The sequence below is a fragment of the Lynx rufus genome, unplaced genomic scaffold (assembly GCF_022079265.1).
Source record: "Lynx rufus isolate CCGP_SWC_20201006 ecotype Redwood Valley unplaced genomic scaffold, mLynRuf1.p SCAF_61, whole genome shotgun sequence".
In the NCBI taxonomy this organism is placed as follows: domain Eukaryota; kingdom Metazoa; phylum Chordata; class Mammalia; order Carnivora; family Felidae; genus Lynx; species Lynx rufus.
Window position 1 is genome coordinate 16,541 of NW_025814880.1, and position 15,972 is coordinate 32,512.

A 15,972-nucleotide genomic window follows, 5' to 3' on the forward strand; every position below is an offset into this window, starting at 1 on the left:
CACTCCCCCACCCTTCCACCCCTCAGAGCTGCGGGAGTCCGGGGCCACCCAGATCTGAGTCCAAGTACTACCTTGCTGTGAGCAGCCCGGGGGGGGGGGGGGGGGGGGGGGGGGGGAGAGGGGGGGGGAAGGGGGGGAAGGGGGTAGTGCGGGGGGGGGGTGGTGAGGGAGTGGTGGCCTTTGCAGGGTGGAGGGAGGCCTGGGCCCCAAGTGATTCTGGGGAAAGGGCCCGCTCTGGTGGTGCGGAGCCCATCTCCAGGGAGCTAATAAAGGTGGCGTAAATAAAGGGTGGGACGTAGGCGGGGGAGGGGCGCGCAGTTGCTAACAGTGCGCGCGCGCATCACGGGGCTGCCATAATGGTTTGGCTCCCGCTCAGGGCCCAGCGCCAGTACCCCACTCGCCTGGGTCGCTGCGCCCCGGAGCCTCCGCAGGTCATGTCCCGGCTGCGCCTGTTGGCCCCACTGCTTGTCCTTATGTGGCAACCGTTGTGGTTGCTGGTCCAGGCAGCTCAGCCTCCGGAGTGGGCCCTGGACCCTGCCCAGCTGACCGCCGACCCCATGGAGCCGGCTGAGCCCTGGTCTTCGCGCTCGTCTGATCCCCCACCCGAATCGCCCCAGGTACTTACACCCCCAGCTGAGCCGGTGGGCTTGAATTACCTGGGGTCCTCTGCTCCGGCCCAGATGTTGGCCCCGCCTAAGGAGTTGACTGAGACTTTGGTTCCATTCCTGGACACGGATTCCGTTGGAGAACTACCCCCAGGGCCAGATGAGGATCTGAATGACCAGCTAACCCAGCATCAAAGGCTCCCAGAGGTGGTTCCAATGCCAGGTTGGGATCAGAATCAGACCATAGCTCCGCCTCCTCAACTCAAAAGTAAGACTAAAACTTAGGTTTAGATCAGGCCGAAGATCACCAATCATTTGAAATACTCGTTCCATTTCTGGATAGTCAGAGTTCAAAGCCAACAAAGTTTATTGTTTCACCCCTAAACCTGAAGAAAGATCTAGCTCAGCATCGAAGGCTTGCCAAAGTTGTTGGAACTCCAAACCAATCTGCAAATAAAGAGCACCTACAACAACAGCTGCAGGATGATTATTTAGATTCCAATATGGGTCTCCTATATCCTGAGGAGAACCTACCTATGGGTTTCCCAGGGGGACCAGATCAACTTCCAAACTTCTCTGAGGAGGCTGAAATTCCTCCACCCTTGCAGAAGACCCCAAGTCATCTAGAGTCCCCTGAGGAAGCTGAATCTTTTTTGCCCCAAGGGGAGGCTCAGGCTCAGCATCCAGAGCCCCCTGAAGAGACAGAAACATCTCTACTTGAGCAGGAGGCTCCATCTCCGCGTCCAGAGTCCCTTAAGGATGGAAATTCAGCAAACCCACAAGAGGCCCCAGCTGAGCCTTCAAGTACCCCTGAAGAGGTCGAACCTTCTTCAGTCCAGCAGGAAGCCTCAGCTCAACCTACAGAGGCCCCCGAGGAAGTGGAACCTTCTCCAACCCCCCAGGAGGCCCCTGCTCAGCCTCCAGAGCCATCTAAGGACATCATATCTCAACTGTTAGCACATCATGAAGTAAATGTGCTGTCTCCAAGTCAGAGTGAAGCTCAGAAGCCAAGCTTCCCCAATGTCACTGTTAAACCTCTGGATCTTACCATAACTCTAACTCAGCCTGCGGAGCACCCTAAGGAGGCTGGACCTACCCCAGTCCAGCAGGAGGCCCCTGCTCAGCCTGCAGAGCGCCTCGAGGAGGTTGAGCCTACCCCAGTCCAGCAGGAGGCCCCAACTCTAGTTCCAGAGTTCCCTATCGAGTATTTAACTCAACTTGCATAAGTGATGAGGTGACATCTCTACCTCTAGGTCAGTATCCAGATTATTTAATGTTTCCCAGGGTTACAGGTAAGCCTTTAGATGTGGAATTTACCACAACTCCAGGGCCTGATAAAGGTGTTGAATCTTCTATAGCCCAGCAAGAGGCCCCACCTCAGCCTCTTGAACATACTGAGGAAGCAGAACTTTCTCTAACCCAGCAAGAGACCTCGGTTAAGCCTCCAGAGGAGGTTGAGCCTTCAAGTGAGCAGGAGACCCCAGGTCAGCCTTCCGAGCCTCCTGGGGTGATTGATCCTTCTCTAAGGCAGCAGGAGACCCCAGCTCAGCCTTCAGTGCCTCCTGAGGAAGCTAAGCCTTCTCTAAGCAAACAGGAACCCCCAGCTCAGCTTCCAGACCCTTTTGGAGAAGCTGAACTTTCTCCAACCCAGGAGGAGGTCTCCGCTCAGCTTGCAGAGCTCCTTAATGAGGCAGAATCTTCAACCCAGCAGGAGACTCCAGCTCAGTCTCCAGGGGAGATAGAATCTTCTGCAACCCTGCAAGAGCAACCAGCTCAGCCTCCAGAGCTGCCTTCCAGGGAGGTGGAACCTTCTCCAACCCAGCAGGAGCACCCAGCTCAACCTCCATGGCATCATAAGATGACAGTTTCACCTCCAGGTCACTACCGTGATCAACATTTAAACCTGCCCAATGTCAGTTTGAAACCTCCAGATGTGCATCTTACCATGAGTGCAGAACCCACTACAGAGGTGGGACCTTCTCCAGTTCAGCACGAGACTATAGCTCAGCCCTCAGTGCCTCTTAATGTGGAACCTTTTGAAACCCAGCATGAAGCCCCAACTCTGCCTCCACAGTCCCCTGAGGTTGAATCTTTGCCAGTTCAACAGGAGACTCCAACGCAATCTCCAGAATCTACCACACAGGAGAAACTTCCAACACAGCAGGAGACCCCAGTTCAGTATCCAGAATATCCTGGAGAAGTTGAACCTTCTACAACCCAGCAGGAGGCCCTAGCTCAGCAATCACAGGCCCCTGAGGAGGGTGAATCATCCTCAACCCAGGAGGAGGCCCCAACTCAGCTTCCAGAGGCCCAGGAAGAGGGTGAACCTTCCCCTCTCCAGGAGGAGGGCCAGGGTCAGCACCCACAGGCCTCCGAGGGGAGTGAACCACCTACAACCCAGGAGGAGTCCCCAGCTCAGCATCCACAGACCCCTGCGGAGGTTGAGCCTTCTTCAACCCAGCAGGAGGCTCCAGCTCAGTATCCTCAGGCATCAGAGGAGGGTGAGCCTTTTCCAACCCAACCAGAGACCCCAACTCAGTATCCAGAGCCCCTTGAGGGGACTGAACCTTCTCCAGCCCAGTCAGAGGCCACAACTCAGCATCCAAATCCCCTTGGGGAAGTTAAACCTGCACCCTATCAGGAGGCCCCAAGTCAGCATCCACAGACCTCTGAGGAAATTAACCGTTCTGCCACTCAACAGGAGCCTTCTGGTGAGGTTGAACCTTCTCCGACCCAACAGGAGGCCCCAGCTCACTCTCCAGAGCATCAGGTGGTGACAGTTTTTCCTCAAGGTCAGAATCAAGCTCAGCTCCTGCTGTTGCCTAATGTCACTGTTAAACCTGTGGATCCTTCAGTTACCATGACCTCAGAATCCACTAATGAGGTTGAAGCTTCTCCACTCCGAGAAGAGGCCTCAGCTCAGTCTGGAGTGTCCCCTGAACAGTTGGAACCTTCTCCAACCCAGCAGGAGGTCCCACATCAGCATCCAGCGCCCCCTGAAAATGTTGAATCTTCTCCAGTCCAGCACGAAGTCTCAACTCCACCCGAAGATTTTCCTGAGGAAATTGAACTTTCTCCAAGCCAGCAGGAGAGCTCAGCGCTGCCTCAAGTGCCTGTTGCAAGTATAGAACCTTCTCCAATCCAGCAAGAGGTCCCAGCTCAGCAACCAAAGCCCAATGACGGGGTCGAGTCTTTTCCAGTTCAGTATGAGCATCCAGCTCAGCCTCCAGGGTCCTCTACAGATGTTGTAGCTCAGTCTCCAGTACAGCATGAGGTGACATTCTCACCTCCAGGTCCAGGTGAAGCTCAGCATCCAGTGTCGCCTAATATCACAGTTAAACCTGTGGATCTGAGGGTTTTCATAAGTCCCCAGGCAACTAAGGAGGTTAAACCTCTTCCAGAGCAGCAGGATGTCCCTGCTCAATCTCCTCCTGAGCAAGTTGAATTTTCTCCAGCTCAGTCCAAGCGTCTTTCCCAGTCTCCAGAGCCCCCTGAAGATGAGTCTTCTCCAGGCCAACAAGAGGTCCTAGCTCAGACTCCAGACCCCCCTAAGGCTGTGGAACCTGCTTCAGGCCAACAGGAGGCCCCAGCTCAGTCTGTAGTCCCCCAGCTGGCCCCAGCTGTATCTCCTGAGCCCCCTAAGGTGGTAGAACCTTCTCCCACACCACAGGAGGCCCCAGCTCAGCCTTCAGAGCCTCCTGAGAAGGTAGAACCATCTCCAGTTCAGCAGGAAGTCCCAGCTCAGCCTTCAGAGCCCCCTAATGAGGCAGAATCTTCTCCAACCCCGCAGGAGGCCCTGGTTCAGTCTCCTGTCCCCCAGCAGGCCCCAGCTGTATCTCCTGAGCCCCCTAAGGAGGTAGAACCTTCTCCCACACTGCAGGAGGCCCCAGCTCAGCCTTCAGAGCCCCCTAATGAGGCAGAGTCTCCAACCCAGCAGGTGGCCCCAGCTCAGTTTCCAGTCCTCCAGGAGTCCCCAGCTATATCCCCTGAGCCCCCTAAGGAGGTGGAACCTTCTCCCACACCTCAGGAGGCCCCAGCTCAGCCTTCAGAGCCCGGTAATGAGGCAGAATCTTTTCCAACTCAGCAGGAAGCCCCAGTTGTATCCCCTGAGCCCCCTAAGGAGGTAGAACCTTCCACACAGCAGGAGGCCCCACCTCAGCCTTCAGAGCCTCCTGAGAAGGTGGAACCATCTCCAGTCCAGCAGGAGACCCTATCTCTACCTCTCGAGCCACTTAAGGAGATAGAACCTTCTCTAACACAACAGGAGGTACAAGCTCAGCCTTCAGAGGCCCCTGAGAAGGTAGAACCATCTCCAATTCTGCAGCAGTCTCCAACTCAACCTCCGGAGCCCTCTAAGGAGGCAGAAACTCCTCCAGCCCAGCAGGAGGCCCCAGTTCAGCCTCCAGAGCCACCTGAGGAGGTTGTAGCACAACCCCCAGTCCATAATGAGGTGACAGTTCCACCTCTAGGACAAGAGCAAGCTCAGCATCCAAACTTGCCCAATGTTACTGTTCAGCCTGCTGACCTGGAGCTTACTGTAACTCCAGAACCTACTGTGGAGGCTGAGCATTCTACAATCATGCAGCAGACTATAGCTCCTCCAGAGGACACTGAGGTGACCCCTCCACATCCAGAGCAGGTCCAGGCTCAGCATCCAAATCTGACTGAAGTCAGAGTTCAGCCTTTAGACCTGGAACTGACCATAACTCCAGAACCCACTACAGAGGTTGAAACTTCAACCACGCAAGAGATCCCAGGTCACCCTTCAGAGCCACCTAAGGAGGTTGTAGTTCAGCCTCCACTGTTTCGGGAGGTGACAGTTCCAACTCCAGGTCTGGATCAAGCTCGTCATCCATTGTCACCTAATGTAACAGTTCAGCCTTTGGACCTAGAGCTTACCATAACTCCAGAACCCACTATGGAGGTTAAAGCTTCTACAGCCCTGAAGAAAACTACAGCTCCTCCAAAGGACCTTGAGGTAACATTTGCACATCTAGAGCAGGTTCAGGTTCAGCATTCAACCTTGAATAAGGCCAAAACTCAACAGACCCCAGATCAGCCTCCAGAGCCGCCTACGGAACTTGTAGCTCAACCTCCAGTATATCAAGAGGCAGCAGTTCCAACACCAGATCAGGATCAAGCTCAGCGTCTGTGGTTGCCGAATGTAACAGTTCAGCCTTTGGACTTGGTGCTTACTGTAACTACAGAACCCCCTACGGATGTTAAACATCCCTCAGCCCTGCAGCAGACTACCGCTCCTCCAGAGGACCTTGAGGTGACATTTCCACATTCAGAGCACATTCAGCATCCAACCGTAACTAAAGTCACAGTTAAACCTTTGGACCCAGGGCTTCCCATAACTCCAGAATCCACTACAGAGACTGAACCTTCTCTAACCATGCAAGAGACCCCAACCCAGCCTCCAGAGCCACCTAAGGAGGTTGTTCAGTATCCATCCCAACAGGAAGTGACAGTTCCTACTCCAAGTAAGGATCAAGTTCAGCAACCAACATTGCCCAGTGTCACAGCTCATCATGTGGACTTGGGGCTTACCATAACTCCAGAACCTACTACAGAGGCTGAACATTCTACACCCATGAAGGAGACTACAGCTCCTCCTCCAAAGGACCTTGAGGTGACACTTGCACATCCAGAGCAGGTTCAGAGTCAGCATCCAAACCTGACTGAAGTCACAGTTCCACCTCTGGACCTGGAACTTACTGTAACTGCAGGATCCAGTGTGGAGACTGAACCTTCTCCAACCACGCGAGACACCCCAACTCAGCCTCCAGAGCCACCTAAGGAGGTTGTAGTTCAATATCCATTCCAGCAGGAAGTGACAGTTCCAACTCCAAGTAAGGATCAAGGTCAGCATCCAGCATCACCCATCATCCCATTTCGTCATGTGGAGCTTACTATAACTCCAGAACCTATTACGGAGGCTGAACATTCGACAACCCTGAAGAAGACTACAACTCCTCCCCCAAAGGACCTTGAGGTGACATTTGCACATCCAGAACAGGTTCAGAGTCAACATCGAAACCTGACTGAAGTCACGGTTCCACCTACGGACCTAGAAATTCCTGTAAGTCAGCAACCAGAGTCATTTGAGACAGGTTTTCCTCCAACAACTCAACATTCTGTGGTGCATTTTGTAAACTATACCTCAGAAAAGGCATACACAACTTTAACTTGGCAACCAGAACAGAATGCCACCACACACCTCAAAATATGTGAGCGTTGTACCTGCAAAGATGAGACACTGTCGTGTGTTGGTCTCAGCCTACAGCAGAGGCTCCGCAGAGTGCCCGTGCCGGAGCCCGACACCTACAACGGCACCTTCACCATCTTGTAAGAATCGCCTTTACTTGTTTGTTCTCTGTCTCCTGCTTGACATGGCAGTCTCTTCCTCAATGTCGTCCTGGGCCTTCCTCATCTCCCCAACCACGTTGACTGACTTTCTGTTTTTACCTTTTCTTTGTCAACTATCCCTTATCTTCATTTTCCTTTTTACTACTGTTCGCCCTTCTCCCATCTTTTACTTGTAATTGTCCTTATTCTTTTTCCTTATCCAGTTTTTAGCCCCATTATTTCATTCCTTAACCTCTACTCTCCCATTTTTGCTCCATCCTCTATAATAGGATACAACAGAGTAGTGAAGAGTAGAGATCCTGGAACTAGATTGCCTGCGTTTGGGCCGAGGTCTGTCATCTATTAGCTTTGTGACTCAGTTTCCTTTTCTGTGAAATGGAAATTATGATAGTTACCATCTCATGGGATTATTGTGAGATCCAGATGAGGTAATACATATGAAGCACTTGGATCAGTGCCTGGCAAAATATGAGTGTTAGCTGCTATTATTTTGATTCCCCAGACCTCATCTTTGACCCCCGGCCTTCCACATACAGTACTCAGTTTGGGCCCAACCCAAGAGTAAGTACGATGGGCGCCACACTAGGATGCAATCGTCTTCAGAACATGAAATGACAGGTGGGAAGAAAGGAAATGGTCATAAAAAGGGAGGTGGCATGTAATTAAGTACTAAAAGAGGTACCATGGGTATTGGAATTCAGCAGACTCTGTAATCAGTGGAGTATGGAGGTCAGGGAGAGCTGCATGGATAAGCTAACACTTTAGCTGAGACTTAAAGAGTGGCTCTGATGTGTTAAATAGAGAAAAAATGGGTATAAGTCTAGGCAAAGGCACGGCTGCAGGAATGATCAGGAATCAAGAATTAGGTTTAGCAGTTAAAGATCCAATTACGAGAAACCTTGACTATCAGCTAGAGAGGTTTGAACGTTACATTCTGAGTTCTAGAGAGCCACTGAAAGTTTTCAAGCATGAGATACAGACCATTGAAACAAGACGATTATTTTCAGTTCCCCATGTAGGGCGATCTGGAGAGGAGAGCTTGGTCCAGCGAGACCAGATAGAATGTTCTAACAAAACCTGGGAGTCAAGTAACAAGGGGCCGAATCAGAGTGGCTGAAAAGAGTAGAAAGAAAAGCCTTGAGAGCACTGCAAAGGAGGAAGTGACAAGATAGACTAACTGATGACAGTCGCGGGTGGGGTGTGCACGGGAAAGAGAAAACTCAGATATTACTCTGAAACTTCTGTCCCAGATAAGGAGAATGATGGAAGTTGAGGCATCTTTTACCAGGGAACATAGAGCAACCAGAAGGCTTCAGGTTGACTGGAAATGTCCACCAGGCACATGGGCAGATGGGTATCTGTTTTGAATTTATTCCTGACTCCCCTGAAAAAAAATGTGTATATAAACTGACCAGGCAAGCTGTTGCTGAGGGAAGAGGACAAAACTAAAGGTAAAGGTTCAAAGTCATACGCAGAGTTAGCGGTTGAAACTGAACCTCAGGCATTTAATAGCTTCTTTTAAACATATGTAATTCATGGATACATGAATTATCATGGATACTTTTTTTTTGTTTTTAATGTCACAGGTATAGAGGATAAAACGTGAAAATCCCACCCCACCCTCCCTACCACTCATAAGATAACTCCTGTCACCTTTTTGGTGTGTGTCCTTCCTTCCCATCTCTTTCCTTTGCATTTTTTCCTAATTTCCTAATGAGGGGATACTTTTTAATTCCTTGCCCAGTGATTTGTTGCTTTTCCCTATGCAATATGTCTAAGAAATCTTTCCATGTTAGTTATTCTAATTTCTAACTTCCCTTATCCTTCTAACACCTAGAGAGGTTTCAGTAGAGGGCTTCTTTACATTTGTTTGCTGATAATGGTAAATTTTTTACCATTTTTTTCGTTGAATTCTTATTTTCTCATTGATTTGTGGAAGGAACCATTTTATTTTATTTATTTTATTTAAAAAAAATTTTTTTTTAACGTTTATTTATTTTTGAGACAGAGAGAGACAGAGCATGAACGGGGGAGGGGCAGAGAGAGGGAGACACAGAATCTGAAACAGTCTCCAGGCTCTGAGCCATCAGCTCAGAGCCCGACGCGGGGCTCGAACTCCTGGACCGCGAGATCGTGACCTGGCTGAAGTCGGACGCTTAACCGACTGCGCCACCCAGGCACCCCAAGGAAGGAACCATTTTAGACACATAAGTGATTTGGGGGAAAAAAATACTTGCCTCCAGAGTAATTAACAGGCGTTATGTACCCAAGGAATGGAACAAATAGGAAGTTCAGGTTCTAAGGAGCTGCCTTGTTTGTGCCAGTGGCCCCACGCTAGCTCTTTATTAATTGCACCACCTGGGATGCTGATAGCTGCGGAAAGTAGAAAGTTGGCATTTACTGCATTGGAATATTCCCCACAAGGTTGCAAGTGATTCTCTTATTTATTCCGTTCATTCCTTTCCTACCTATTCAAGGATCTGAACTGTGTTTCTTCACAGAAATTTCCAAGGAAACTCTATTTGTTACATTGATGAAAATGTATGGAAGGGATACCGTTGGGCTGAGAAACTGTGAGTATATTCTCTCCAAATACGAATACAAAAAAAAAAACAAAAAACAAAAAAAACTAACTGCATTCTAAGGTCCTTCTTGGTCCAGAACTTTGAAGTCAGTAGCTCTGAGGAAAGGTGTTTCCCCTTCCATATCCCAACTCAACCTCTACCGATTGCAATTCTGTGTTAATTTTTTTTTAACGTTTATTTATTTTTGAAACAGAGAGAGACAGAGCATGAACGGGGGAGGGTCAGAGAGAGGGAGACACAGAATCTGAAACAGGCTCCAGGCTCTGAGCTGTAAGCACAGAGCCCGACGCGGGGCTCGAATTCACGGACCGCGAGATCATGACCTGAGCTGAAGTCGGCCGCTTAACCGACTGAGCCACCCAGGCGCCCCATCTGTGTTTATTTTAAAAATTAAATTTGGCAGGTTCCCTTTAAAGTTAGAATCAATTTCACCATCCCCTAGTCAGACCATGCCCTTTCCTACTTTTGTTGGTGACTTTGCCCACTTGAAATTCCTTTATTTCACTCTGCTGGTGGAAGTCCCATGAGCCTTCAAAAGCCAATTCGAGTTCATCTTTCTTCACAAAGCCTTCCCCGAATACTGTAATACTCCTGGACCTAGTCCTTCTGTGAGATTGTCACCATTTGTTAGGGTCTACAGTGACGCATTCCCCTCCCCTGATAACAAAAATATGCTAAACAGTTTGTTAAAAGGCAGCTCCTCAAGAGAGAAATATCAAGGTCATGGATCAGAGCAGAGATATGTAAGGCTTCCTGGTCTCTCAGACTTGAGTAAAACCTGACTGGATGTATTAACTGCTAAGGAGAAACATGTCTGTCTTCTGGAGGGTTGGTCAGTAGTAAAAGCATAGAAATGGTGAGGAAGAGACCAACATGGGCAGTGCCCACCTAGCCTTGCCTAAGAGTAGAGATGGCACCTCAGGCAGCAGATGAGAGTCAGGCCCACCAGCCGGGCTGTGCCCGCGGGGCAGATGGATGGATCTAGCTACCTCAGTCCTTTCCATTAAACAGTGGATTCAGCTAATTACTTTTCTTCCACTTCTCTTCTCACCAAATAGCCTTCTGATTATACTTCAGTGTGCCACAGAGGCCTGTCTCCACAGGAGGTAATGCCCAATCATGTAGACACAGATGCCCTATCTATGGAACGGATGTTTTCCTTATTGTCAAGTCATGACCTGACATTCTGATTTTGATCAATCCTGTGACATTGGTAAGGTGATATTGCCTCCATGTAGAAAGAAGTACGTTCTCTCTTGATGAGATCAGAGTCTGATTTCTCAGCCTAAGAGCCTAGGAACTAGCGTGGGGTCAACTTACCATGACCTCTGGGAAGAGAAATCATTGGCCATTGTCCAGTCCGTACTCTGCATCTTCAGGTGGCCTGCAGCCTTTTGCTTTTGGGGAAGTTCTATAAACTCCTATTGCTGTTTTAAATTCCTATGTGGTTTAACCTTGTGTTTATATTTTTTTATGTGGTTTCATTATTTCCTCTCCCTACTTAGATGATACACTTTTTGAGGTCAGAGACCATGCAGTTTCTTTCCTGTAGTGGACAATAATGATGTTCAAAGGAAGAGATGAGGCATTGTGTCAATTTCACAAGGAGGAATAATGCAACCTAATATTTATGGGAAGTAGCCTACAGAGTCCAGCAATAGACAGATCCGTGGGTGCCTAGGACTTTTGAAATGTTACCTTTTAGAGGCGCCTGGGTGGCTCAGTTGGTTAAGGGTCCTACTTTGGCTCAGGTCATAATTTCATGGTTCAGGAGTTCGAGCCCTGTGTTGGGCTCTGTGCTGACAGCTCAGAACCTGGAGCCTGCTCTGGATTCTGTGTGTGTGTGTCTCTCTCTCTTTGCCCCTCTCTCACTCTTACTGTCTCTCTCTGTCACTCTCAAAAATAAATAAACATTGAAATGTTACCTTTTAGCATTCAAATCAGTGGAAGAAAATAAATAAATGGTAATAGAACAACTGCTTAATTATTTGGGAGGAAAATAACAACAGATCCCTATTTCTCACCTTAAAAAAACATATTTCAGTAAATGTAAAAAAAGAGAAACAAGAACCCGTCAAAGTATTAGAAGAAGATAGAATCAATACTTTTATAATCTTGTGGTGAGAAAAAGCTTTGTGACCTGATTGATACCACATGCAGAAACATTTGATAGATTTGATCGTCTTGTCCGATTTATGCTTGGAATAAACCAGACATCTGATTGAATCCCCACAGTCCTGTGAGGATGATATCACCATCCTTCTTTCATACATAGAAGGGGATCAGCTTAAGGCCCCTGTGGCAAAACCCAAAGCAGAACCCAGCTGTGCCTGCAGTCAGCCTGTGCTCCTATCCCACTGTTCCGTCTCCTTCACGATAAAAACACTGACAAATATTTGAAACATTGAAATTCAGTGAAAGCCCTTGAAAGGATTAATGTATTTCATATGAAGAGAGTTTTATAAATCAACAGGAAGAGGACAAACAATCCAGGGGACCAAGGGGGCAAGGACTACGATGAACAGGAGGGTGTGGACAGTCCGTCACCATATCTGCCTCATGGCTTATGGGACATGGGTCTTGTTAACAAGGCCTTTTCGCCTCATGGTATAAAAATAGTCTCTGATATTTTCTTCTGCACTCTTATATTATTTGTTGTGATTTATTTATTTTTAATCTGTATGGAATCTGTGTGGTGTTTTGGTACGGTCGAGGTAGGGGATCTAACTTTTTTCCCTTACGTAAAGATCCAGTTACTTTAAAATCTTTTATTGAATGGTTCATTCTTTCTTCATGGATCTAAAATACTATTTTTATCTGGACTCTATTCTATCAATCTGGTTTTCTTTTCCTGTATCAGTATCACGCTACATACTTAACTGCAGTTGCTCTGTAAGAACGTATTTTATTTATTTATTTTTTTTTTAAATTTTTTTTTTAATGTTTATTTATTTTTGAGACAGAGACACAGCATGAGCAGGGAAGGGGCAGAGAGAGAGGGAGACACAGAATGTGAAGCAGGCTCCAGGCTCCGAGCTGTCAGCATAGAGCCCGACGCGGGGCTCAAACCCACGAACCGCGAGATCATGACCTGAGCTGAAGTCGGACGCTTAACCGACTGAGCCACCCAGGGGCCCCTGTAAGAACGTATTTTAATGTCTGCTCTGTGATCTTCTTTTTCATACAGTTTGTAGCTATGCTTGCACATTTTCTCTACCAAATGTCAGCTGGCCAGTTTTTGTTTAAAAAACTGTCTTGGGATTTGAATGGGATTGCCTTGACTTTGTAGGTTAATTTGAAGGGAACTGACATCTTTACACTATTCTAGGAAAATAGTGTCTCACATCATGTATTCGTTTCTTCTTAATATCCTTCAGAAGAGCTTTAGTGTTTTCATCTCATAGGTCTTACCCATTCTTTGCTAAGTTTATTCCTAGGTACTTTATGCCTTTTTATTGATAATTGTAAATGGGATAATTCTTCCGTTTTTTGATTAATTATTTATGGGACATAGGAAAGTCATTGAGGTTTACATGTTGATCTCTTGATTTTATATCTAGCCATCTTACTGAATTCTCATATTTCTTCCAGTAAAATTTTAGTTGATTCTCTTGGGCCTTTTAGTTTGTCTGTAATTTCGTATGCAAATACGTCTTAGTTCTTCCTTTCCACGACTCCATTTTTTCCCAGTGCATCAGTTAGGACCTCCTCAACACCAATGAATAGCAGCAGTGATAACAGACATCCTACTCTTGTCCTTGACTTTAAAACAGTGCTGCTGTTTAGGTTTCTGGTAGACACTTTTCTTTTCCTCCTCCCAAGAATTTTTATTAGGAATTATCTGTTGACTGTTATCTGAGACAGTCAGTAAAATGTATTACCAGCTGCACACAAGTTAGGTCTTATTGAAGAGTCAAAGGACTATTAAACAAATTCCTGTCCTAGGAAAAGTTATCCTCTCACTGGGTAGAGAAGACCTAAAATGCAAAGGAATGAATAAAGATTTGGAGGGAGTGGTTATTGTGATGGGTAACTGTGATCATGTTTTCCTCCAAAACAGATTCATTCTCATACAACAGCAGCCAAGGAAGGTAAAGAAGGAAGCTCAAAGTAAATATTAGTCTGGCAATCGTTAAAGTAGAATTTTAGAACTAGATTTTCAAACTCATCTATTTCAATCCCCTTGTTTTACAGCCAGGAAACCACCAAAGGCAGAAAGAATACATATTTGGCCTAATGCTTTGCCTGGACCCAGCAAAGTTAGCTGCCCAGCCAAACCCGAGTTAGAATGGGACTGGCACAGAGCACCTGCTCACTAGACCTTTAAAGAAAGATCGTGGGGGGACGGGGGTGGAAATGTTCAGACCCGTTCCTGCTGACGGTGGGCATCAGGCCTGGCCACAGACCTTCTCAGAGGCTCTGGAGAAGGGATAGGGAGGGCCAAACGTCGTGGGGTGAAGGGGCTAGTCTTCAAGCATGATGGAAGGTGGAATACATGAGTCCCTCCTGTAAAGTGGGGGGGAAACTTCCTTCTTCCTCCTCCTGGTTTTCGAGGCCCCGCTCTCCATTCCCTTTATCCAGACCCAATAGAATTTGAACTGGGAGAGACCTTAGATAATCATTTATCTCTTCCTTTTATACTAATGAGATGGAGAAGGAGAAAAGGAAGATGTCTTGCCAGACGGTTGTATCACTAGTACCACTAGAACCAGAAAGAAGATGGTTCCTTTCCAGTTGGGCACGTCTCTGACTACACTGTTCTTGGGCTGTGAACTGCATTTTATGTCACAACTCAGTGCACACATACCGTATAGACATAAGTACCTTCTAAAACAAACTTACCATACACTCTGATTCTTTCTGTTCTGTTTTTTTTAAGTTTATTATTTATTTGAGGGGGGGTGGAGCAGAGAGAGAGAGAGAGAGAGAGAGAGAGAGAGAGAGAATCCCAAGCAGGTTCTACACTATCAGCACAGAGCCAGACACAGGGCTCAATGTCACAATCTGTGAGATCATCACTTGAGGCAAACTCAAGACTTGGGCTGCTCACCTGACTGAGCCATCCAGGTACCCCCTATGCCGTTTGTATTCAAAAAGAGTATTTTGTGTTTTAGCGCTAGCCGTGTGTTTTAAGGTGATTTCACGACTCACTCATTCATCTGCCTGCAGTGTGAAAGTCAGTGAGCTAGATAACTGCTGGTTGGACTCAGGCATTCACTCGGTGCGATTCATCTTGTAAGGTAATGCAGCTAGGAAAATAGAAACACCTCCCCACCCGCCAGCAAATGATGCCTGGGAGGCTAAGCCTGGCGGGGACTGATGTACAATGCTTCTGGAGAGAGTTAGGTGCTTCTGCCGTGTGGTCACCCAGTTTGTTGACTGCACAAGGGCACTTGGCCAAGGGCCAGAAGGTGAGCAGGGTGAAAATCCTGCCTATACTTCATGTCAAGTTACATACAAAGGTCTCCCAGGGCCACTGTGGGGCCATTATGGACAGACACAGGAAAATTCTGAAAGCCCAGCATGTATGGAATTATTTCTGAGATCCCAGGTCTGTGTTGATTTTGCCTGCTAATAAGACTGGAGAAATACATTGTGAGAGGCATGGAAAATGGTACGAATCACTAATTGTCTGTGTGTGTGTTTCCTTCAAGGGGCTTCTTTGGATCTCTGCTGCGTAAGAGATGCTCAAAGGAAAGTGACAATCAGGTAAATCTGAGGAGGATAAAGTACCGTGGCTGGAGAAGGCAGGGGAAACAGACCTAACATTGTCCTTTCTGTTTTCTAGGAGGGCTTTTTCTGGAGAAGGCGGCCACTTTGGCTTAGGGACATGTACAGACCTCTCAATGCCACACGCAAGAAAAACATGGCACAGAAGCTACACAAGGATTGTTCTGATGAAGATGAGATTTTCCACATGGAACTAGGGTACGTGATTGGGGAAGATTTTCTCTAAAATGGGGAAATTATGAAGAGTTGAATTGTTCCTTTCGAGAGTCAAAGCCTTGGCATTCTTCTCCTTTTCCCAGGGAGGCTGGCAAAGCCACAGCAGAGAAGGCCACAGATTCCACTACTGAAGAGCTGGGTGACGAGAGCGAGACACTATGTGAGGTTGTCACAGAGTGAACGCCGTCCTGCCTCAGGCCACCTACAAAGTTTACTTTCCGATACTGGCTTCTCAGCATTGCTTGTCAAATACTCCTTTTTCTCATATTGAAATGTATAAATCCGTAACCAATTCTAGCCACGTGGTGAGGAATTAAAACGTAAACAGTTCAATATTTATCTACAGACAACAGGGGCCACAGGCGAGAGAAGCAGGACTGAAGCCAGAGTCCCTCGTGGTAGCCAGTATTTCCACAAGACACAGTCTGGGCAAAGTAGGGTGAATGGGGCGTCTTTCCCTCATT

General features: G+C 47.6%; 1 protein-coding gene across 1 annotated transcript; it reads left to right on the top strand.

The window, feature by feature from the left end:
* The first annotated feature begins 268 nt into the window (after positions 1-268).
* LOC124500917 (titin-like) lies at positions 269-15,706 on the top strand. Its single transcript, XM_047064788.1, has 6 exons — positions 269-828; positions 1,964-6,956; positions 9,479-9,550; positions 15,217-15,271; positions 15,351-15,490; positions 15,592-15,706. The coding sequence occupies exons 1-6, from the start codon at positions 357-359 to the stop codon at positions 15,686-15,688; spliced, it is 5,829 nt and encodes a 1,942-aa protein (XP_046920744.1). The 5' UTR covers positions 269-356; the 3' UTR covers positions 15,689-15,706.
* Positions 15,707-15,972: the final 266 nt, after the last annotated feature.

What these genes read in the sequence shown, in the direction of transcription:
- LOC124500917 (XM_047064788.1), top strand. Translation starts at nt 357, where the DNA reads ATGGTTTGGCTCCCGCTCAGGGCCCAGCGCCAGTACCCCACTCGCCTG. An exon ending in TACCGTTGGGCTGAGAAACT is followed by an intron (nt 9,551 to 15,216) that starts GTGAGTATATTC and finishes GTTTCCTTCAAG; the next exon opens with GGGCTTCTTTGGATCTCTGC. An exon ending in ATTTTCCACATGGAACTAGG is followed by an intron (nt 15,491 to 15,591) that starts GTACGTGATTGG and finishes TCCTTTTCCCAG; the next exon opens with GGAGGCTGGCAAAGCCACAG.